We start from the raw sequence: 25,084 nt of genomic DNA on the forward strand, positions 1-25,084 counted from the left end.
AGATGGAGGCTGATATACAAAATTTAATATACCGGCAAAGTCAAGAAAAACAATACAGAGTTATCGGATAGGACAGAACAATTAGAGATGCAAGGACAGACAGACAGACAGACACACACACACACACGCGCACACACACACACACACACACACACACACATGCACACTGACACAAAAAAGATAAAGAGCACGGTTGACAAATATGGTAGCGGATGAGACACGAAGGGGGGAAAAGTAAGTAATGCCCAAAGAGATCAACATAGGGACATCGAGACATTAATCTAGCGGTATGTGTACGTGATTCCATGCAGGATCTTGATACAGTGTACACACAAGCCCATCAGCAGCGAATCAGAAGGGTGTTAAAGCCATGCACATGTAAATTGTGACTTGCTACATGAACACCCTTCTGCTTCTCAACTGATGGATACAGAGTTGATTAAGGAGAGGCGGGTGTGCTCATTTTCCCCATGTATAAAACATGCAATGAATACCATTTGACATGAACTGGGGACAATGAATACTTGTGGTCTATTAAGTGCTCTCCTGACTGCTACGGAAGTCAAGACCTGTCTGCCTATGACCAGATATATTCATTAAGATCTGACTCACTTACATGCTTGACTTCTTTCTTTTTTTCCCCCTGATCAGTTTGAATTTCATGAGGCTTGGTGAGTAAAAGTCTGTAGGTCTGTCTGGGCACATATATACTGTACGTATGTCAGTGTGAAGAAGCTATAGCGAAGAAGGGCTGTGGCATGCAATCTTGTTTTGCATTTTAACAAATTGTGCTTCGAGTAACTCAATTTCATCACCAATTTGCGTTGAAAATTTGAGGGTAGGCATGATTGTGGTGATGATTGTGCACAGAGATGCATTGGCAGTGATACGTGCTATAAAAGCTTCATATTTAGTACTATTGTAGTATTAAATTTATTCACAGAAAACACATGGAATAGCTTCTCTTCAATATCACAAGTTAATTTTCAATAGTTTAAAGAATCACCTCTGAATTGAATACAGAAATCTTATTAGCACTGTTACACTTGTATTATATTGTGCTTCTGATAGGGTTATAGCATATAATAGTGGATTTACACATCATGTTGTTCTTGCTGGAGAAAGCTGTATCATCATTCATCCAGTAACATTATGTAGGTGCCACTTGATGGAATCAGAGCTGTATATTCTGAAAGTATTTGGAACAGTATCCCCTTAAAAGCTGATCTCATCACTTTCCCAACCACTCTTGGCATGTAAAACTGAAAGCATGATATTCAAGTATAGCTCTTGTGTAAATTAATATGTCCAATTAGTGTCCAGACATGTCCAGTCAAGTTTTGATATTGGATTTCATCAATATTTGTGCAAATTCTATTTGTGCATCCTGTCTTTGCCATTATATACCACTCTATAAGTAGAGATGACGAAAAGTACTTTTAGGGTGGCTGATCTTTATGCAATGAGACATGAATCAATTGTCTTCCTAGTTGCAAGAGCAGATCCTGTTTTGCACATATTTCTAATGTTTTTTTTTAGTAGTGGCATCGAACGTGAGTTCAAAGGGAATAGGACTGTGTGACTCCATCTCTTGAAGCTCCTTGGTCCTAACAGCTGAGAAGTGGCTGTCACTTCCATCACATCTGCACATAATACACATTGATAAAGACAAGCCAAATATGCTCTTATAATTGAACAGACCGGGACAAAATGGTGGGGGGGGGGGAGGAGGGGTTATTGCTAGTGCAGATGTATTGAACACACTTTGACATGGGATACGATCAAGCCAGAAGGAGAATTGTGCAGTTAGTATTGGCTGGGTAAAGTGCCGCATTATACAGATAATAATCACTTTTATGAGTGAAGAACTTGATACTGACGGCACAGTCAAATTTCAAACATGTAGATTGGAGCACTTCAGTGTTCTCAAACAGGACGCACTCAGTTTTGCATCAGACATTGTGCCTGAAAATGCACATCATAAAGGGGGTTTCCTGAAGAAGAAACAGCAACAGAAACTCCGGTTAAAATTGGATGCGCTTTGTGCATGACACCAAGCCGCCACAATAAAGCCACTGCCCAAGTCTTGGGTATATTTGTCACAAAACTGCTCATATCCACTCCAAACTGACCACAATATGTATTTGATTTCCACTCATAAAAGAAAGCTTTAATAAAAAGTAGTATTTTTGGAACCGTACGGGCCACTCTTTTTTTCCACCAACTATGTTCTCAGATTAGACTCACATATTCAAAATAACACACAACAGGGATATCGCAGGACAATTTTGGAACGCTTGTAGTGGCACAATCTATTTTTGGTACGACCAAGCAAGTATTTATCACCTGTCTTCTATGAGGTTTATGGAGAAAATTCTCAAGAGGGTCTGCCACCTTGTATTACCAAGTCTGCTTTCAATTATATCTGACATGTTACACTTCCTGCCAGTGATTGCTTGAGTGATTTACTATATTGTCTTCGTGAAAAAAAATTCTGTATCATATAAAATTTGAGTGCATTGTGAAATTATCTTTTGTACAGGTTCTATTAAGCAATGGCCTTTTAATTCCAGAGAGGTGAATTCGAATGGGGGGGGGGGGGGGGGGGCGCTGTTTAATATCTCTTGAAGGAACGTTTTCCCTTTAAGTGCTTTATGTTTTTATGCAGCCCACTTTACGCTTTTTCCAATCTCAGACAAACACGTCCATTTGATCATACATAATGCATAGTAATTGACATAGCCATTAATGTACTCCCGAACTGCCTCCGCAGCGTGTCGTCTCCCCACATCAGACCATGATGAGTTGATTGTTACTCTCTCGTTTGTGATCGTAGACAAATTCTAGACACACATATAACTCCTTCGCGCCAGAGGCAACACCGTTTCCAATCTCGTCGCGTCCCCGTCAGAGAACGGGGGCTCTCTGCGCTCCGCTGTGCAAACGTGTTTCTCTAGCCCTCTGCTCGCCAGTATTATTTACTCTACCGCTTCACTCCGAGCCATAGTTTATAACAGAAGATGATTCTCTCAAATCATACTCTCAATAATGATTTCTTCTTCTCCTCTTTTTTTTTTCAGGAGGGACTTTGTTTGAGATTCTTTCTACAAGATATTTCACTTTTATCTTCGATCATCTGTTTGCCCTCCCATGTCAATGTTTATCATTCTCTCTATCACTTCACATTGCTCTAAACTGCAGTGTATGCATCTGCATCATCTGCTCAGTTCGGGTGAGTCTGTCTCATCCCCTGTGTTCATATTCTCTCAGATCAGGTGACATTTTACTCCTACTCCACACATCGTGTTTCTCTGCTGATGTAATTGCATTTCCCTCATCTCTGCCTTCCTCCTGCAATATATCCCTATATAGTCCTGACTCTCATCACTCAACTCTCATCATAGCTCTCGACCTAGCTCTGTAAATTTCTGTCACAATTCATTTGGAGATGGTATATGTGTATCTGACTCCTAGTGTCACAACAGTTTGCTCAGAGTGCGCCATTGATGTACCAATAATTGATGGGAATATATCTCTTAAATAAACTTCTTTTTTTTTTTTTTTTAATAAGCATCCTGACATCTTCCAGTTGTCATGAAGATGATGATGATGATTAGTTGTTCACATGTTGTGTGCGTGTCTGTGTGTGCATGTTGGATTGATGTCATTTGTTGGATGGCACGTTCATGATATGAATCCTCATTCTAGGCTTTTTTCATGTGTATGTGTGGGTGTTGATTTCTTTCCCCTTGACATGTGCAAGAAAGAGGACCTAGATATCTTGGATTCAGTTTCTGTCTTTATGTGCAGTAGATAATTAATTTTCCTATGTCACTCGGGCTGTTACAGTTTATGTTACAGTATTCACTCATAGCTCTCTGCCTGTTACCAGACACTTATCTCCTAGCAGCAAATGTTGTATGCCTTGTAATTCTGTGGATGTATATTCAAGGCCACTGTTTTTCACCCTCTCCTTCCCTCCCCCCCCCCCCCCCCCCCCCCCACGAGCCTCTATCTGGTGGTAAACCTCCCTCCAACATTATGATGGTATAGACCATGCATTGTGTCGTACAGATCCTATTCAGTATGCATGCCCCCTCGGTGTACAGCGCTCACACACATGCAAACCGAAGTGAGTGTACTTTCGGAGGGTGTGTGACTTACTAAATTAGGGAGTGATTTTAGCTGGGTTAATTCTCAATTTTCGGTCCTCCAAAAGTCTGCAGGCAGTGTGCACGCCATGCAGCAGCATCCCATTTTTTCACGAAGAAGACGGAGAGCCAACATAATCAGCTAGTACATTATGGCCCATTACTCCATAAACTGTGGAATACATTAGGTGGAAAGCAGTGGGAATACCGCACAAGCTGGAATCTACCATGCAAAACTCAATGGCAAATAATAGTAAAAGAGAGAGGGGGGAATGCAAAAGAGAACAGTATAGATCACATATATATTCATATCTATTTTTCTTGCGAATATGATATTTTACAGATTGGATGTACAAAATTTGATACACAGGCAAAGTCAAGAAAAACAATACAGAGTTATCGGATAAGACAGACTAATTAGAGATGCAAGGACAGATATACACACACACACACACACACACACACACACACACACACACTCACACACACATGCACACTGACACAAATAGGATAAAGAGCACGATTGACAAATACGGTAGCGGACGAAACACGAAGGGGGGAAAAGTAAACTGTAAAACATTGTCACAAGTGGTTGCATTCGCAATTGAGAACTGTAATGACGAAATGAGAATTACACTGTTCTTATTATCTTCTGTAACAGAAAAGGTGGTGATTTCCACCTTGGAGAAGATACAGTGCATTTGTGTAGTAGGTAATATTTTTGTGAGTAATTAATTTTGCGAGTATCTGGTGGCTCAGTGGACAAAAAATAAAAGCACCATGAAATATACCACATAACATCTGGTACAGTTAAGAATGTAAGTATCATACATTTACAACTGTAGGTGCAGTATTATAGGATTGAGAAGAAACTTGAAAAAAAGTGAGAAAGAGCAAGGAGGTAAATATCATGATACCAGGATCTTTGGAGTATTTTAGTAATGCTGAACCTCATATTTGAAGACATTGGAACGTACTGTTAACAATTACGTGAGAGGCTAAAGGTAAAGAAACAGCAGAACTTGGAATAAACTGAGGAAAAGTGTGAGGAAAAGTGTGAGGATAAGAGAGAGAGAGAGAGAGAGCAGTGCATGGAGAGACTTCCTTAACAAACATGAAGATTTGATATAACGGCAAAATGATTACGAAAATAGCAAAACATAAAGAGAAGAAGAGGGGGGCTGGCACGTTAACTCGTATAGATTGGTTGTAATTCTCCGCATTCCATTACCAAAATCATCAGAAGATATGAACGCCCCGAAGCAGCCTCCTCACCAGAATGCCACGTCGTCATAGCAACAGAGATATTCGCTCAATCTCAGCTTATAGATCTCTGAGATTCCCCCGCACCTGTAAAAACAAACCTCTGTAAAATTGGAAGTTAAAGGATGACTTTAATCCTGCGCTGTATGCTGAGAGCAGAAATTTTGTCATGCAACAAGCAGTGGGGAGGGAGGGAGGGTGGAAAGGGGATTTTTACAAAAAGGAAGTTGTGGATGACCATTACTAACAATAGATGGACGCTCGTAGAGCTTTGTGAGAGGCATTTACTAACTTTGAGGTGCAAAGTCGATGACTCTCGCGCTGAACCTGGATGTGTGTCCCATGCATGACCAGCGGGGCCAAACGTTTGAATATCTTCAATTTCTTGCTTCGTGCTTGACTGAGCACAATTCAATTTCTGCCTGTAATTGGTCTGTCCAAGAAAAGGATGGCCCCGGGATATTTAGGGGGGAATTTGTGTTTTGTAGTTGGCTATTAGCGTGTGGGCGTGCATGGGTGATTTGTGTGTGTGTGTGTGTGTGTGTATACATTTGTGTGCTTGTTTTGTTTTAATACCCCACGTATGAGTTCAGTGATTGGTGTGCTTGTATGCTACTTTGGTGGAATCCTGTAAGTAAAAAATTGATTCACATTCATGCTCTAATCTTTAAGTACAAATATGTGTTTCAACAAAGTAATTCCTTTCTGTTTCTGTTCTTCTTGCTCTCTCTCTCTCTCTCTCTCTATCTATCTATCTATCTATCTATCTATCTATCTATCTATCTATCTATCTATAAAAATGTCTATATATCTCTTGAGTTCTAAATGTTCTTTCACAAAGTTTGTCATGTGTCAGTTTACAAAGTTGTGCAATTATTCCCGTGGTACCAATGCATAGTAATCAGTCTTTTAAGCCTTTTAAAACCAATCTTCCAGTGTATTTCAGAAGTGGCTACAATACATACCTTTGTCACATGAAGAAGGTTAACTTTTGAACAACAACAAAAAATGGCTTTGTGTATGATATCAAAGACCATGTTGATACTTGCGTATTTCTTCCCTTACTGTTTGCATGAAGAGATAACTGCAGATAGCCAAGATTTGCGAAATTATGGTACATGTGAAACTTCTGGTTTATACTTTATGAATTGAATGCCAGTTGCAATTTGCAAAAATTTCACGGTGTGAAAAAGACCAAAGGCTTCAATTTGGAAAAATTCCATGCCACAAATATTTCTGGATTTACAGTATATTAATTGCATGATAACTGATTAAAGGAAAGCAATCGATCATGTACATGCATGTCAATGAAATCAATAAACAAGCAGACGCAATTGTATTCATCCAGCTGAAAGTGATGTAGTTCCGTAGTATATTAGGGCCTTCTCCTTTTAATAATCATATCCAGCGGAACACTGATCAGGATGTAGGTATTCATACGGTATTGGCTGGCGTGGGGGGGGGGGGATACAGAGTATATTGACCAAGCCAGGAGCATATGTACAAGTGTACTTTAATACAAGAGTGGAAGACATACAAATGTACCATAAGCTCCCAATGAAGAGAAGTGCAAAATCAACGGAACATTTTTCAAAATTATTATCATATATTCAGTGAATGATTTATCTCTCAGAGATTCATGCAAGTTTTCATCCCTGCATTCCATTTGTAACTCCAAGTACAATTGCTGTTCTTTCTTTCTTTCTTTTTGTACATCAGGAGTGTGAGCCATATGTTTTTTCACTTAATAGTCCCGCTAACAGTGGTAGGGAAGTAGGTACTTGAACTGTCATCAGATGATGCACTTACATTGAGGTCATCCTTTGAAGTGCTGGTCGTTGTTTGTTTTGTAAAAATCGTGGTTCATTCTTCACTAGTTCAGTAAATATCACATTGGCAATGATGGTATTACAGGATAATCCGAAACACATTGAGGCATGAGTCTATGTTTTCCTTGTTCAGGTGATTGGTCGAAGTTAACTGTCATTTTCTGAAGAAAAAATAAATCAGGATAGAAAGTGTTGATGAAACAAATATATAATAAATGTTGCTTGTGTCACCAGTAGTTCATCAATTACGCTGAAAACATATTAATGATAGTTGATACTGACATACATGCATCTCATTAAATAAACATTGAAATCAGAAAACTGTGAGATAGTAGAGAGGAGGAAAGAAGATGGAGAAGAGATTAAAGAAGTAAGAGAAGTGCAGTTAGACAGGATGGTAAGAATTCAGTTGTCAAATTCAGTTGAGAAGTGCAGTTAGACAGGATGGTAAGAATTCAGTTGTCAAATTCAGTTGAGAAGTGCAGTTAGACAGGATGGTAAGAATTCAGTTGTCAAATTCAGTTGAGAAGTGCAGCTAGACAGGATGGTAAGAATTCAGTTGTCAAATTCTGTTGAGAAGTGCAGTTAGACAGGATGGTAAGAATTCAGTTGTCAAATTCTGTTGAGAAGTGCAGTTAGACAGGATGGTAAGAATTCAGTTGTCAAATTCATTTGAGAAGTGCAGTTAGACAGGATGGTAAGAATTCAGTTGTCAAATTCATTTGAGAAGTGCAGTTAGACAGGATGGTAAGAATTCAGTTGTCAAATTCAGTTGAGAAGTGCAGTTAGACATGATGGTAAGAATTCAGAAATTCAGTTGAGAAGTGCAGTTAGACAGGATTGTAAGAATTCAGTTGTCAAATTCAGTTGAGAAGTGCAGTTAGACAGGATGGCAAGAATTCAGTTGTCACATTCAGTTGAGAAGTGCAGTTAGACAGGATGGCAAGAATTCAGTTGTCAAATTCAGTTGAGAAGTGCAGTTAGACAGGATGGTAAGAATTCAGTTGTCAAATTCAGTTGTTTTACCAGGAGCAGAACAGCTTGAGTGACTACAAAGAAGATTTTTCATTAAATCTTTGAGATAACCCATTTTGAATTAATCTTCATCATGTAAATATGCATCTAAAAGGGTTATCAGAAGTACTTTTGAAGAGATAGTTTACTCTATGTGCAGTATCTTATAAATCTGTAGATGTACAGTGATGCAAACTTTTACTTTTTTCAGTATTTAATGGTAGGGTTTTTTGTCCAAAATACGGGAGGTTTTGTGGAAAATACTGCTTGTTTGTTTTTTCAAAATGTTATTACTACACATGTCTATTGCAAGAAAGGTAAAAACACCTTTTTCCACCAAAAATACACTTTTGCAGCCATCAGAGTATCTGCAATGCCATCAAGATTGGCATCCTTGGATACTGTACATGTGACAGGCATACTAACTAACCATGTGATAAATGGATGAAATCTCCTTCAGGAGGTTGAAAAAAACCATTCCACCCACTTAGTCATCCATCGTTTTGGCTATAATTCTCTCAAATCCCAGGATTTTCCTTTCTTCTTTTCATCTATTCCAACCACCGACATCCCTGGGGAAAAAAAGAGCCTTTTCACCCTTCACGATATGCTTCCTTAAGTATGCATTGAAAGACATTGCGTCCGACACCTCTTTCACACTTGCCAAGTGTACCGGGCTGAAATGTGTGTATAATACATGACAGTCCCGGCAAAAGCCATTACATAAAGAAGGGAAATTGCTTTGTCTAAAGACAAAGCAATAATACAAAGTTACTGCATAGCACAATTTTTCTGTCACACTGCGTGGTGTCTTGAACAGAGGTAATGGTATCATGTTGTGTCGTCGGCGTGAATGTTGGAAATAGGAATGGATGGGCACAAAAAAACTTTGAACTCCACAAATGTGTTGAAAAATTGCATATTTTATGAGATATGCCAGGCGTACTCAGCATACTGAGGTGAAATGCACATCTTTGGCTATCTCCAGGCCCCGCAGAGTACACACAGCAAGGTTTGAGACTTACGTTGTATCTATTGTGAAAAGAGGAAATGGCAAAAAAATGATAAAAATGTATGTCTCAACTGTTTCATCGATTGCTATGCAAATTACTATCATTTCTCCTACTTCAACCTAGAAGGGTTTACTTTGCCGGTTGAAAGCTGCCACTTTTATATTCTTTTTTTTCCCCCCATATCAACAGTTCTACAATTTGATAGCTCTTCACTGCTATTGAAGGAAAAAATGCAAATGTAGAAGTTCTGAGTCTTTATAACCATCGTCGTCTCTTTTTACGAGCAATTGTCTAAGTGCAGATGAGTTGTCATTAGTACGGGTCATTAGTATACTAATGCCTGATGAAAAAGCAAATGTAGGCCTTTAGGCAGACTAGAAAGACTGGTCACATAATAGCTCTCGGCCAATAACTTGAGTAGGAGCTATATTACCATTTTATAATTGGTGCTGATGATGATTTTTATTGTATGATCCTCCCCATCATTTATACATCATGCTTTTACTGAATGCCCCTCATTGCCAACACACACCAGTGACTCTTCAATCATCAGCTCCATTAACCAAACCTTGTTCTCTGGCTCCTTGCTAACCCCATCCCCCCCCCCCCCCCCCCCCCCCCGCAAAAAAAAAAAGTGAAAATTACTCCATACACTGGTACCTGGCCTTCGGTCTACATCTGCTTCTATCGTCTTGGTAACGATCGATACACTAATTGGTTCCACAGGATCAATACCATTGTTGACGCACCGCACGGTATTGTCTTGGTCCAGTCTTCCAATACAGGTGATCATATCTCCACGAGGAACTGCTCATGGATAGTCTGTTGGATGATTTATGTATATCAGGAAGGAATAAGTGACCTTTAATTGCATGTTTTATGCTTGGCGAAGTTGTTTTCATGTTATTCATGTTTGATGACTCTCACAATTTACTTTCCTTTATAGATGTCAAGCTCTCTGCTATACTCCAAAGGGTGTATCCTTCCATGTATCAACAAATAAAACATGTTGTAGTGGTGCACGCATGTTCTTAACAGAATAGAGATTCCAGTGTTGTTTATGTCACATGGACAAAGAGCTTGTGTCGCCATGACAACTGCAATGAGGAAGCGATAGCACTTATGCGTTATTTCCTGTCAGCTGTGTGGAAACTTGATAAAGTTTGATGCACCCTTGAGAGAGGAGACTTACAGTAGTCACGGGTAGTGGCTCTTAGCTGCTTTCGTGAATAGTTTGGTCTTTCTGCTGTAATTATGCATTATTATCAGCTCCACTTTTTTACAGAGTGGGACACGTAGAACCAACAGAAGTAGCACTGAAATGTCACTTTCTGGTTTGACAGCATGCAGTAAGGTTAGAAACAAACAGGTAATACTCCTATATGCACCAAACCTTCCTCAAAGTTTCAACACAAACATTTTACACATGACAAAGGAAAATCTGACATATTTTGATGATCATGATTTCATTGAAAATGAAAGTGATTTAAGAAAAACAAGCATATCTTTTGTAAATAATGAATAGGAAGATAGTAGCGTCACCGCACTTTTAGGCTTAGCCTGGTGTATGGCAACATTAAAAAAAGCATGGTTTTAACGCTTCTCTTATGTAAGAGAATAGCATCTATGTTGAATATGTGGAACATATTATATTGAATCCTGTGAAGGTCAGCTTCGTTGTGTATTTGGATTTTTAAAAAAGAAAGACCATTCACTAGAGTTATGAGCTAAATCATGCAATATTTGACCCTACAAGATACTGGAATATAAACTTGGCGTGCAAGATCCATTCGTTGTGTGCTTATATCGAGGTGAAAAATGGTGTATATGCTTGAGAATATCTTCCCTACCTGTGCAGAGACTCTCCCGTTTTCGTTGGGAGATCTCCTGCCGAAAACCCATTTTTGCAAAATCTCCTGTTCTCCCGTTTGAGATTTAATTTCTCCTGCCCTGGCTCTGTGTCTCCCGTTCGAAAGGATTTCTTACTTATTGCTATTGTATGTTGCAAAAAATAAGCCTTATATAGCACCAGAGAGCATCTAGAACCCTGGGAACTTCGCGCTTCGCACACATCAACTTGGAGTCTCCCGTTTGCTAGGGGTTTCAGGCGGGAGAATCTCCAGATCAGAAGGTGCTTTGGGTTGGAGTCTCTGCCTGTGCCTTCATGCCATATCGATGTTCATGTTGTGATAGTAAATACAAGTTGGGGAGAAAGAGCAGGGAGAGGGGAGTGGTTACATGCACACACTTGCAGCCAGCCTGTGCCAGGCCGAGGAGGGCATGTTAAGGTGGCGTAAACCATGATAGGAATGCAATGCTTGAATTCTCTTTGTGGCAACAGCAACCCAACCCCATATCATTGGCCTTTGCTGCATTTTCAATGCTACTTTTATTGGCAACAAGACTGTCATGATTTACAGCATGTTGCTGTATTAGACATCCATGCATCATGATCAAAATACCATGATAGGCCAATTTACAAGTACAGTTGAACCTCTTGTATCCGGACAAGTCGGGACCGGGGTTATACAATTCATCCGGATAAGGGATTTGGCCGGATACGGGAGACTCAATGCTTTATACATGTACATTATTATACATACACATGTACTGATGTAGCCCATTGTAGTACCACATGTAGTAATGTGTATACTGCAACCTTTTCATTGTTACATTTGAGGATGTTTGGGGATGTTAAAATGTCTGAAGGCAAGCAATTTGGAAGGAAATTTGATGTAATGTATGTTAATCATGTTGGAAGTAATATGTAATTCATGTGTGTTTGTGTAGGAGTTCTCAAGGAGTTGGGAATCCCCCTTTCCTCCCGTAATTACCGTAAAAAAAAAATCATGGCGAGATTGCGTCCGTATAATAGAGAGATCCGGATAAAGGGAGGCCGGATAAGAGAGGTTCAACTGTAATTCAAATTAATGGATACCCCCCATGGATGGACTTCAGTGGTATTATTAGTAAGCTTTATAAAGTGCATAGTTCCTAGCAAATACAGTACATGGATCATGCATTAGTTGCTGCTTGATGTTGAATACAATTTTATGTTTCATAACTTAGCTGAGGTGCTGCTTACTCTACAGAGACACTTGTCATCCTCTTTTGTTGTTTTTGTCAGTCATTGAGCACTTTGTTCCCCCCAAATAATAAATTATTTGTACCATTTTGTGACATGTCACACTGATGCCTTCGTATTCATTTAAGATTGATCAGCAGCTGGTAATGCAAGAATTGCCCAAATGTTGTTAATCTCTTGTGAAGCCGCACTATGTGGGAAATTAGCCTGTTGTGTTTTTTACACTAGGCAACGTCGATACATTATCCCTCTTCAGTAATGACAGCCTATCTCTTAAAGCTGAGAGGATTGTGTTTTTACTGAAGAAATAATTCAGATATGTACATCTTTTCTGACTGCAGCAAAGATATGAAGGAAGTCTGTGGATGCAATAAGAGGAAAGGCGGGATTATTGTGCATACAAACTGTATGAAACATAATCACCTATTGTTCTAGTATCAAGATCACCTGATTAAGCCATGGACAATAGTTTAGGATTGTTGACCTCACTGACAATACATGTACAAAGGGTGAGACAGTTTCGGGGTACTTGCTGGAAGGGACCAGACAGCAAGGATCAAATGACGGAAACCATGTCCGCTCACCCAGTGACTTTAGGGCGACACGCTCAACCCATACACAGGCAGTTGCCAAAGACCGGAGTAGACCCTTTCACAGTGACAGTGGTAAAAAAAAAAGACAAAAACAAAAACACACATACAAAAAAAAAAACCCTGACAATGGAAAGAATTGCAGTACAGTACTCTCCGCATAATTGGGTGGGCTCGGGCAGAGCATTTCTTGCCCGATTAAGCGGAGTACCCGATTAACAGAAGAACACGTCTCATTCACATTTGACACACATAATGTGCAAGTACGTACATGCATTGTGCATTGCACCAAACACCTACACTGTATGCTTAACATACGTGCTTGCACGGCACATTATACGGAAAATATATGTGGAAAAATATATGGAAAATTTGACATTCATGATTTCTTAAAGTGATATATATCTGCGATAAAATGTGGGTAAAAATTAGATTAGAAGAAAATTACCCATTTATGCTGAGAGGCAACCTGATTATCAGGTAATTATGATGTGCATTGGAAGTGATTTTGACATTACTTCCCAATTAAACAGAGTGCCCGTTTAAGCGATACCCGATTACGGGGAGAGTACTGTATTACAGTGACAGTTGATAGGCAATCATTCCAAAAGTCCTCTAAACAGTGCATTACATTGTAATTGCTCCTTTGTCATTGTGCTGGCGGACCCCCCCAACAACAACAACAGTGTATAAACCACTGATGGGGCTACCCTGGCTAAAGAATATTAATTGCTGACTGACTGAATGATGGATGGATGGATGGATGGATGGATGGATGGATGGATGGATGGATGGATGGATGGATGGATGGATGGATGGATGAATGAATGAATGGATGGATGGATGGATGAATGAATGAATGGATGAATGAATGAATGAATGAATGAATGAATGAATGAATGAATGAATGAATGAATGAATGAATGAATGAATGAATGAATGAATGAATGAATGAATGAATGAATGAATGAATGAATGAATGAATGAATGAATGAATGAAAGAAAAATATTGCTGCTTGCTGCAAAAAGTGTTTTCACTGGAGTTTGCAGTGTGACTTATCTTCATAAACTCATGATATTTGTCACATGACTTCTACCTCAAAGTAATGCACCAAAGATCATGTCGTCGGTTGAGAATGATAAGGGCGTTAAGTTGTCACTAAACCCACAGTGTTCAAGGCCACTTAACGCCCTTCTCATTCTCAACAGACGATGTGAGAATACAAATGAATAAATAAATAAATAAGATATAAGTGTGCATCTCAAATCTGCATATATATATATAAAGCGAGAAGGGTGCTACATTTAAAAGCAAAGTTTGAGTTTGCTGCATAAGGATTCGCTGATGTTTCAAAAAAAACATGAGAGAGAAAAAAAAAGTGATGTCTTGATCCTGTGTTTGGAAAGTAATGATGCGGGGATATGAAAGTGGGAAGAGGAAATATGTTGAAGATTACACTGGCTTGTCTATTTCTGGATAGCCAGTGACCTCTGGTGTATCCCCATCTTTGCTACCTCTGCCCCACCCCCATGACACACACACACACACACACACACACACACTGTTATATCCTCTCCTAGTGATACATTTCTTGTTGTCTGGCACGTCCTATTAATCACTTCCCCCCTCTTCTAAAAACTTCGCTCATCAGCGGCTCAGTGGTCTTGGTTTTGCTGAGCTGCACAAGATAGTGTACAACTCCACACAGCCTCCTACGCCGAACATGAATGCACATATTTGTGCAGCCTCTCTGTTGGAATTTCCTGCGATATATTGAATGTGTGTTTAGCTGCGTATTTATACAAGGTATTGATATCATAAACAGTATGTGTGTGTATGATTGTGTAGATATTCTGACTTCATTTGAAGTTATTTTGTACAAAGTTGTGTTGAGTGCAATTGTTGCTTGTCTCCTTTATGACTGACATTGTTACTTTGTTTAACACGATGTTAATTCTTCCTTTTGATGGATAGTTGTTGGGCATCTGAGAAGAGGGAATTATGGGGGTACAGTCAAACCTGTCTATAGTGGCCACCCGAGGGAGACAAAAAGGGTGGCCATTATAGACAGGTGGTCGCTATTAAAGGCAGGTCTAATTTTGTGTGTATCAGTGTTATCAAGGTATACATCTATGTACTTGCATTTACATGTATTGTATCGTGTTCTGTACATTGAAAATGCTGCTATTGATCAACTTATTACATGTATAAACAGTGTGCATACAGCAAATGTGCTTTTCACATGTTCATTATTATATATATGCCTGAATGAGTTAATGCTGTGGTGGCATTCACTGAACTGTTATTTATGAGTTACTGGCATGGCTGCAAAGCAGAGAAGCATACTAAATTATCTACTCGGCTGCAGCTCCATGGGACCGTGGCTGCTATTCACATGATAAAATCTACTGCGGGATACAGAATTGTCGGCCGCTGGCCGCTGGCCGCTGGCCGCTGGCCGCTGGCCGCTGGCCGCTGGCCGCTTTAGACAGGTGGCCACTGTACACAGGGTCTCCAACATGTCTTCTCTGTCGAGGGAATTTTTCAGTGGCTGCATACGCCAGGTGGCCGCTATAGACAGGTGACCACTGTGGCAGGTATGACTGTACTTATAAACACACACACACAAACACACACACACACACACACACACCTACACACACTCATATAATGGTGTGCACGGGTAGAGGCTTGAATTCGAGTTTGCTTCTTGGTTCTCATTGCAGTTGTATGACAAGATAAATACCAAGTCCAGCGAGCAGCTCCCCAACAAGAGGAACCTGCCAACAGACGGTGTACTGCGAACCAGAGAGGTAAAGATTCGTTGACAGCATTGAAATGGAAGGTGTATCCATACACACCTTTTATATGTTTCTTGTCTTACAATGCTCACTTTTCTCTCTATCTTGCTCTTTCTTATAATTTATTTATTTATTTACTCATTTATTCTTCCATTTATTAATTTATTCATTCATTCATTTATTTGTTTATTCATTAATACATTCATTCATCCATTCATTTATTGATTTATTTATCTTTTTTTTTCAAATGTTTTACTCTTGTTACTCCCATGATATCAGTGGATGGTATTCTTGTGAGTAGTCTCACTTCAAGCTGTGTTATAACTCTTGCCAAGTTATTTGGTACGTTCATCTATAGAGCCTCAAGTATCATTCTTACAATATTTAAAAAACAGATTCTTTTTTTTTTTGTCTCAGAATTATACAAAGGAAGTAGTTTCATAAAGAATTGACCTTGTGTATCAATTAAGTCATTGAAATGAAGTAATTCAGATTAACAATTTGCCCTGTTGCTATTAAAGTAAAACTAAGCCAAGCTTGACTAGCTAGAACTGCATGGGCAGGCACAGAATTCAACTGGTTAGTATTCTTTTTTTTTTTATCATCTATGGTGTAACATTTTCATATACATCAATTTACTAATGACCACAGACAGTTTCCAAAAGTTCTATGAAATTGAAAAAGGACAAAACTCGTACATCAAAAGAAAATTCAAATTTTTAGAATTTTAAGAAAATATCAAAAAACTGAAAGGGGGGGTTGAGATAGCTTCAGTGGCAAAAGGGAAAAACTCAAAGCACCCCTTTACTGAAAAGTAAACCTCTAGGCTGCTTGGCCCATCTATTTTGGAAGACTGAAGCGGTGCAGTTAAAACCCGCAGCTAAACAAATCCTAGGCATTTTTAGGCCCCCTCTGTGTTTATTGAACTGTCATCGCGTTTCCACTTGGGGAGGACGGGGTAAATGTAACGCTCTTGTGTATGCTAGCTGGACGGCATCGTGTGCCCGACGAGCATGTTCACTGTGCGTATGATTAAGCCTGCCTACGTCAACTGTGCGCATGTTGATAAATCATCTTGAGTATTTCACCCACATGTGTGTGTGTATGTGTGTACGGGAGTGTGTGTATGTATTATAATGCTGTGCGATGCTTGTTGGCAAGGGTTACTAACCGCTTGACATGCAAAAAATGTTTCACCGACATACTTGTACATTGTAATTGACAGACTTGCTCTAAGGCAGTATAATTGAACTTTTGTTTTGTTAATAGTTTCAATGTTATCTCTTTTATTCATGTTATCATATTTCCATCATATTTGGGTTTTTTTTTTTTAAATCTCTAAATGGAAAATATTTGACAAGAGAGCATGGTCATTCCTCTTTAACATAGCAATATGGTAACAGTGTAAATCATTTACTTAAAGCAGTGATTAGGTACATGTACATGCTTTCTTTATGTTTTTAAATCTCACACATTTTGATTCGGTATAAACTTTTTGTTGTAATCATCAAAGATACTGCCTATCCTTTCAGCATGAATTCTGGAATTGTCAAGGGCCAATGATTTATCAGAATACAAATTTTTACAATGCTAGGTCACCTTGTACAAAAACTTGCAAATTCATCATCATCATCTCATTTTTCATCAGAGTCAGTAGAAGTCACAAACATACAGATACTGTGTATAGCATATATTTTGCGAGCCTAAGGTTTTTGCGAATTGAGACTTCCCAACAGTTTCGCATGTCATTGAATTCGTGATTGGGGAGTACACTAATGAACGGAGAAATGTATGTGTGCACGTGATATTCATGTCGGAATCAGAGTGAATATTTTCGCATTTTGTTAGATTTGCAAAAAGCACCTGAGTCACAAAATTCGTGAAAAATAAAACCTCGCAAAATATATGGCGTATGCAGTATGACACTTACTATTGCTTTTCATATCCATTGCCTCATGGCATAAGAAGTTGCTATACATCGTAAGTCAAGAAATCAAACTAACTCGACCGTGCAAATGGAAATGGAAATGGTGCCAAGGTACTCTTGCATGTGACTTTGCAAATGTCTGCAATATTTTCTGACAAACAGACCCAATGGAACGGGCTTCGTCATAATCCTGCTTTTTTTAACTGTCAGGGTGTACTAACTGCATCACACTCATTATGGCATGGTCTAAAATATTTCGATAATGTGGGGGGAAATGAAAGTAGTGATAAGTTATTCATTCCCACATCAACAAATCAGTGGTATGTGCATGAATGCGCCAGTTGCCATAGGACTGTAGTTTTTAAAGGATGTTATGTGAATCAAACCATTTGGGAAGAGAGTGCTCTTTGAAATAAGATATTCCTTGGGAGCGACAGTTTCAGATATTGTCATAAACGTGTGGGATAAGTGTAGTCGAATGGAATGAGATGTACGGCATTCTTTCTAGTGTTTAGTTTTGACTCGGTAGTACTGTGCACTCTTGAAAAGTTCTATCACCTTATATTCTCATTTGTGATATATTTCAAATCATTTGATAACCATCCTTTCTGTGTGTGGTTAGTATAAGATTTCCACATACTGGGATTTGAATAGCTTAACTTTAGAGGAAAAGTTCTCAGCCAAATGCTTTGTGTAAGAAATTACCCAGGTCTTGCAGTCATAGTGGAAAGCAGAATAAGTGTCCAAACCCTGAATTTGGTATCAATCCAGCAGTTCTGGCATAATAAAATCAGGCACCACACCAGCCTGTACAATGAGATGGAAGTGATGAGTAATATCATTATTGAAAACAAACAGACTTATTCAAATGTCCAAACACACTTGAAATAACGATAATCTGACAGATTCTGCAGTAGGCCTTTGAAAAAGGTTTCCGTGTCATTACTTCACATTTTACATTTTACTTTGTTTCCGTGTCATTTTAATGTATGACATTTAATATAGGAGTACGTTGTATGCTGCAATCCCCACATTGTAGCAGTGATGCCAGGAGTATACATTCAAAAAGAAGCTGAAGGAATAACCATGAGCCAAATAGTCAAGTTTGAAAAAAATTGGAAGGAAATAAAAAATTGTGCTTTTCTTTTTGTCTGTAATAGATTTTATTTGAGCATCACTTCTGCTGTCCCAATTTCATAGTATATGTGTACGTATTAATCTTATGCTGTTGGTTTTAGTTTCATATGAAGAACAGGACAGAAGTTTTTTAAAAGTCAAATGGCAAAGTTTTGAGGTTGCTCGTAGGTCTTGCCTTATTCTTGTTTTCTTTGTTAGATATAGTCAGGGCCAATGGGGGGTTTAATGAGTATATTACTGCTTCCTGCTTTTGGCCCGTACAGACTCTTCTTGGCTACACTGACTCACACTAATTGAGAAATTAGTGCCAGAAAATGTCTGCCCAGTTTACCCGGGCTCTTTTGGAATGTAGTGGAGGAAGGGGGAGATGCACCGCTGTGGGTGGAGGGGTGGGGTGTGGAGGAGGGAGAGGGGCACCTCCTTTATGATGTCATGTGAGGAGGGGAGGGGGTGGGGTGGGATGGGGTCGGTAATGCAATGGATAAGATTGTTTGTAACATTGCAGGTTGTCCTTGCATGTGTGACACATCATATCTCTAGAGAGCTAATTGTCAAGTGTTTTTGTGTACATGGCATTGCCGTCACTGTGTACATTTTCTGTGGAGAAGAGTACATTATAGGGGGACACACGCATCTTTTTTCCCATTACATAATGTCAAGTGTCAGCGTGGAGATTGTCACGATGATAAAATTATGTGTATGTCCAACTTGAGAAAGGGAGTGCTACATGTATGTAGGCCTATGGGTCAGCAATAAACATTCTTTGACCTAAGGGATATTGCCCCAACATTCATGATTGCTTTTATGTGTGTATACCTTGATCTGACCATGCTATAACACTTGCTTACCACAAACATTCTTTCATTAATATCAAGCATTATGATATAACTCATTATAGTGTGAGGAATTACCAATGTGCTGTCGAATTTGGGGCCATTAAAAACAGTGCTTTCAAACAATACATAAACATGTACAATGCTTACTAGAATCTGTACATCATACTGTTGAGGAGGCAGTGACATGTTTATTTCTGATATTTTCTGAATTTTCTCCTACAAACATTTGTGTAAAATACAAAGTGACGATGATGATGATGATGATGAAGCATTTATAGGATGATAAAAATTGAATATGATAACATAGTGAGGCATAACAGCACATACAGTATGTATCTTTATTGCAAAGTGTGTGTGTGTCTGTGGAGCCTGTGTGAGGGACTACAGGCATGGTATGCTGTCGTACGGCAGGGGATAAGAGATATACAGTTCATAAAATATGACACTGAGGCAGCAGCGAAGACACCGAGGCATGGTAGGAATTTGATGTAGACTCTTCTGTCCTGCAATATTCTGAGCAGTCCATAGCACTTCCGAGTATCATAATGAGCTGCAATGGACTGCACGGCCCATATCAAGTCCAACTAAACACAGCTAGAGATGATATATAATAAAGAGACTTGGTATATTCAAATTCATGTCAGTCAGTTGCAATAGACTTGATATAATAAAGACATGATGTAATGAAGAGACTTAAATACAATCAATCAAATCTCTGTATACAATGCCCTCATTCTGGCACAACCTTGTCCCTTGTTTTGCAAGACCCTACATTCCCTCTAGATTAGACTCACCAAACCTTTTGGGCACTAGAAGTTTGCATTCTTAGCTTAGCCTCTTGCTAGAAAGTGTGTCTGTAGGCCAGTTATAGTCTGCAGATATCTGTAGAACAGAAGTAGTGGCCTCCCGTTGCATAGCATCATGGAGGATCTGTTACATACGAGGATATGTTTACATACGTCCATCCATTCATAACCGTCGACTGTGCTGTAAATGTATCTGAAGAGTTGATTTATGAATCATTATATTTTTTCAACCCTTTATACAGTATACAGAGACCTGATAGTATGTGTTCAAAGTCTACAGGAATTTTCAGCTTCTCACAGTGCTCTGGTTTAATTTACCTGTGGACTCAAACATATTTTTCTTACAATTATGGTTATTTTGAGGGGTCCTGTTTGTTGTTCCAAAGGCTTGTTAGTCCAAAAATGAAATAAAGTTTGTTATTCTGAAACACGCAGATTCCCAAATACCTAGCTGTTCGTCAATCTGAAAATGAAAAAAAGGTTCATTAATCCAAACATTTGTGGCATTATTCCAAAGGTTTATCATTCAGAAAACGAATCAAAGGTTCATTATTCTGAAGGTTCTTTAAACCGATAGTGAAATAAGGTTAATTATTCCAAAGGTTTGTTAATCCAAAAATGAAAAGATGCGTACTCTAGAAGCTTCAGAATTACGAACCCCTGTTTAATTTTCAGAGATCAACGAATCCTTGGAATAATGAACCTTACACTCACAGACCGATTTCTCTTACAAAATTTCTCTTACAAAATGTAAATGCCTTTTCATCAAGATAGGGAGTGCTTTCCATGTAATACTGTTCATTGATCTTTTGTGACTTAACAAATTTCCCATCAGATGTTCATGTACTGTTGTTAAATTGCTTCTAATTCAGGCTTATTCATATCATCACACAAAATGACCTATCAATTTGTTTTATTGTTGATAGATCATTTTGAACTGAGTAAGAAAAAACAACCACAATATTTTGAAGACTAAAGATTGTGACTGTCTTAGAGGGTTATTAGAGTGTGTCACTGTTTACATTTGGTAAATTTCTCCTCATGTTCTCACATGTATTATGATTACATCATAATTGCATCATAAAGACATTTCTGGCATTCATGCATTTCAACTTATGCTTACTAAGTGGGAAATTGTATCATTCATTAACCACTTGTATGTGCATGGGTAATTAATGTACAGACTTCCTTATTTGGTCTATCTAGATGCAAAATTTGATATAACTGTAGTTGGTATTTCTCTTATATTTTATTAGGTTTTCAGAAGAATGTTCTTTCTTTCTCAGATGCATCGTTCATTGCTCAGTTATGGAATGGTACATACAGCATTTTCTTTGTGTTTGTTCACCGTACAACTGTACCTGTACGTGAATGTTTAGTGATTTGTGTAGCATTCAGTGTATGTGTATGTGTATGTCTGTGGTTGCTCCATTCCCATAATGCATAGTGGCATGACATGGCATTCCCTTCTACATATATCACCCACTGACCCATTAATCAGCCTCAAAACAGCAAACCTATCACCGCCATTTTCAATCATTCAATTTTAACCAGCGCATGCTTGTTTAATGATATTTTTACTTTTTTTTTACTTTTTTTTTTTTTTACAAAACTCGGTAGTTCATGGAATGCTGTAAAAGGATGATTTTTACAAAACTCAATAGTTCACGGAATGCTGTAAAGAATTATTAGAGGGACACATACACACACACTTCCAAAATCATTAGTCAACCCCATTCTGTAGGGAGGGGAGGCATCCTGCTTGATTCAAATAGCAGTAGCAACAGCAAAAAAAAAGTGAATGTGAATGACTAAAAACAGGACTGGCCCAGCCTTTCTGGGGGGAGCTGGATGCCGGTTATTGTGTTAATGTGTGTGTATGCGTGCGCATCCCCATAGGGGGTGGGGTGCTCTTTCCGTTTTTACCCCCTCCCCCTTCCCCCCAAAACCCCAAGGGTCATATGCAGAAGCTGAACGCAACATGTCTGCCCTATGCTGTTATTTCCAGAACCCCACAGTACAGTCTGTACATGTCACTACCGAACAGGTCCTGGAGGCGTTCAGGCAGCACGCGCGAGAAAGCCAAGACGCCTACGAACTTCAGGCCATCCTCAGCGACCCCTACTTCAGGGTAAGTCCAAGTCTTGACCTACACGTAGGCCGGTCTTTTGCAGTTCGTCAAATAGTTCCCAAGCCTCTGCTAATGCTGTGTTTACTCCATGTTCCCAGCGGCCACGGCAGTCCAATGTATCAGGCCACCATGGACAAAACAGGATAGATCTCGACGGGACGGGATGGGCAAAAGTGTCAGGTCGTGATTGCCATGGATGCTGTGTCAGATTTTTAAACTGACTAAAAGATCGCCACGGCAGTCCCAGTGCTTATGAGAGACCTTGCAGGCCGTAATAGAATGGTGTGAACGCAACAAAGCGTGACAGCACGTAACGGGCTGTAACAAAACTTTGAGGCAGTCCGCTGTAGGACGCGACGGAAAATATTGTGTAGTCTAGCCTGACCAGACGCTGTGAGAACTGAAACGAATAAGACTAGAATACGGAGGGGGAAAAACCAGAGAATATCCCATCTACCCACGGCGCACTACGTTTCGGGCAAACGGGGTTGCCATGGCCAGCGGGAACATGGTGTTAACGCAGCATTGATAACCATTCTTGCTTGATGTTAGACAGATACCTGTATAACGTATACATCCATACTCTATTCCTAAAATGTCATGTAACTTTGTATAGTCATATTTCTCTTTTATCGATAATAATGATTACAAATCTGATTGTTTGGACAGTGAAGCATTGTACCAAATGTTGTTTCATGTGTTAGGTTTATATTCAAAGACACTATACTGAGTTGCTGCAAATAATCTTTTGTACATTGGAAATGCTATCTGGTTAAATGTAATATTGTTATCTCCGCCGATAACGGGGGTTGCTGTAGGCATTGAATTATGTCATGCTACCTTGACTACAATCTCGATATATACATGTACAACATCATGTTTTCATATAAAAATATCCTCTTGGTAACTGGCTAGTGAAAGAATAACAGTGATTGAAGCGGTGCTTAAAGTAGAGCGATGTAAACTGTGACCTAATTCACATCCGCATGACCGACAGATCATCCATTTAGGATTTGTGCAACATGAAGAGAAATTGTTTTACTTCGTATCAGTCCAGTGATGGCGATGCACAGCTGGGTGACATCATAACAGCTTGAGACCTGCAATGTGTCATTACCTAAGGGGGTGCTATTTTAGCTGAACATGCTGTACTCTTATCAGCCTGTGTGACGCAGTCACAAGCAAGTGTCTTCTGTTGTACATGATAACAGGCTAGATATCAGGGTGACATCTTTGTTCAAATTAAGTCAAGTCTGTGTGCATGATACATTATGATGTATAACTCCAGAAGAAAACAGTTCCAAAATGCAAACAACCTCAAATAGTGTACCATGTATGTATAAAAGTTGGTGATGGAAAAATTAGCTCATTCTGTCCAGGCCTTTTGAAATTGTTACAGCATCATTAAATGATTGAAGGGAAAAAAAAAATGAAGAGTTGTTTGTTTTCAGGAACTTTGGCCATTCTCAGCTCAGTGTGAAATTATAGAGAAAATCAGTTCTTTTTTCTCATAGTTATCAAGATTAAACATGCTGTACCTGTCTTTTGTTTGATTGTGGAGAGTAGATCTAACTTTGGACTTTCCAGGATAAACTGAATATTAGACAATGGTTGTGTACACATGTATACAGAGCTACAATATATACACCACACATATATGTTTAAAGGGATGATATAGGTTTGGTCGAGGTGGGGATTCAGGTTTTAACTTTTTTTTGCAAGATAATCAGAAACCACTGATGAAATATTAAAGAGCATGCAATTCTATGAGGACTTCAAAGTCTGTTTGATGAAAATCGGTTTGAGAATGGCTGAGATAACCAGAAAGAAGTGGTCCTAATAAAAGGTGGGACCCACCTTTTATTAGGACTAGGACCACTTTGTTTTACTTTGTTTCTAGATATCTCAGCTCTTTCATCAAATAAACAAATTCCTCTCAGAAATGTATGCTCTGTAATATTTTTGTAAGTGGTTTCTAATTATCTCGGAAAAAAAGTTTAAATCTGAATCCTCACCTCAACCGAAACTATACCATCCCTTTAAACTTTATATATATTTCTCTCAACTTTCATGGAAGAGGTCAATATTTTCATAAAGTGATGTGTAATCAATATCATTGTATCCTGCCTCTTTCCACCTCCCTTGTCCATCCGTGGTAGCAAGTTACACATTATCTGAAAGGACACTGACAATGCTGTTGACACGTCTAATAGACAGGAAGCTATAATCCACTGCTCGATGGGGTTGCTAGATTGTTATCATATGACCATCTTGACCTGCGTGACCACAGGATCTTTTGTTGTATTTTTTTTCCGTTAATTCATTTACTAAGGTGTGATAGATAGCTATACTTACTTTAAAGTTTATTCTTTGCTCAATTTACCATTTTTCCTTATTATTCAATGAGATTGAGATATTATATGCTTGTCCTCCTTTCCACACTGTTAAAACATACTATTTATATAAAGTCAGAAAGTATAGGCATTTACTTTTCACTAAA

At 38.9% G+C, this 25,084-nt stretch overlaps 1 protein-coding gene across 1 annotated transcript in view; it reads left to right on the forward strand.

Moving 5' to 3' along the window:
- The window catches only part of LOC139716770 (peripheral plasma membrane protein CASK-like), a 198,072-nt gene that overhangs the window by 157,451 nt on the left and 15,537 nt on the right, over positions 1-25,084 (forward strand). The window contains exons 12-13 of the mRNA XM_071628307.1: positions 15,673-15,759; positions 22,462-22,584. Coding sequence (XP_071484408.1) covers positions 15,673-15,759; positions 22,462-22,584 — 210 coding nt within the window. The remainder of the gene's footprint in view (positions 1-15,672; positions 15,760-22,461; positions 22,585-25,084) is intronic.

This window comes from Diadema antillarum, unplaced genomic scaffold (genome assembly GCF_040938485.1).
Source record: "Diadema antillarum isolate AM-2024a unplaced genomic scaffold, OU_Dant_1.0 scf00000069, whole genome shotgun sequence".
Lineage (NCBI taxonomy): Eukaryota > Metazoa > Echinodermata > Echinoidea > Diadematoida > Diadematidae > Diadema > Diadema antillarum.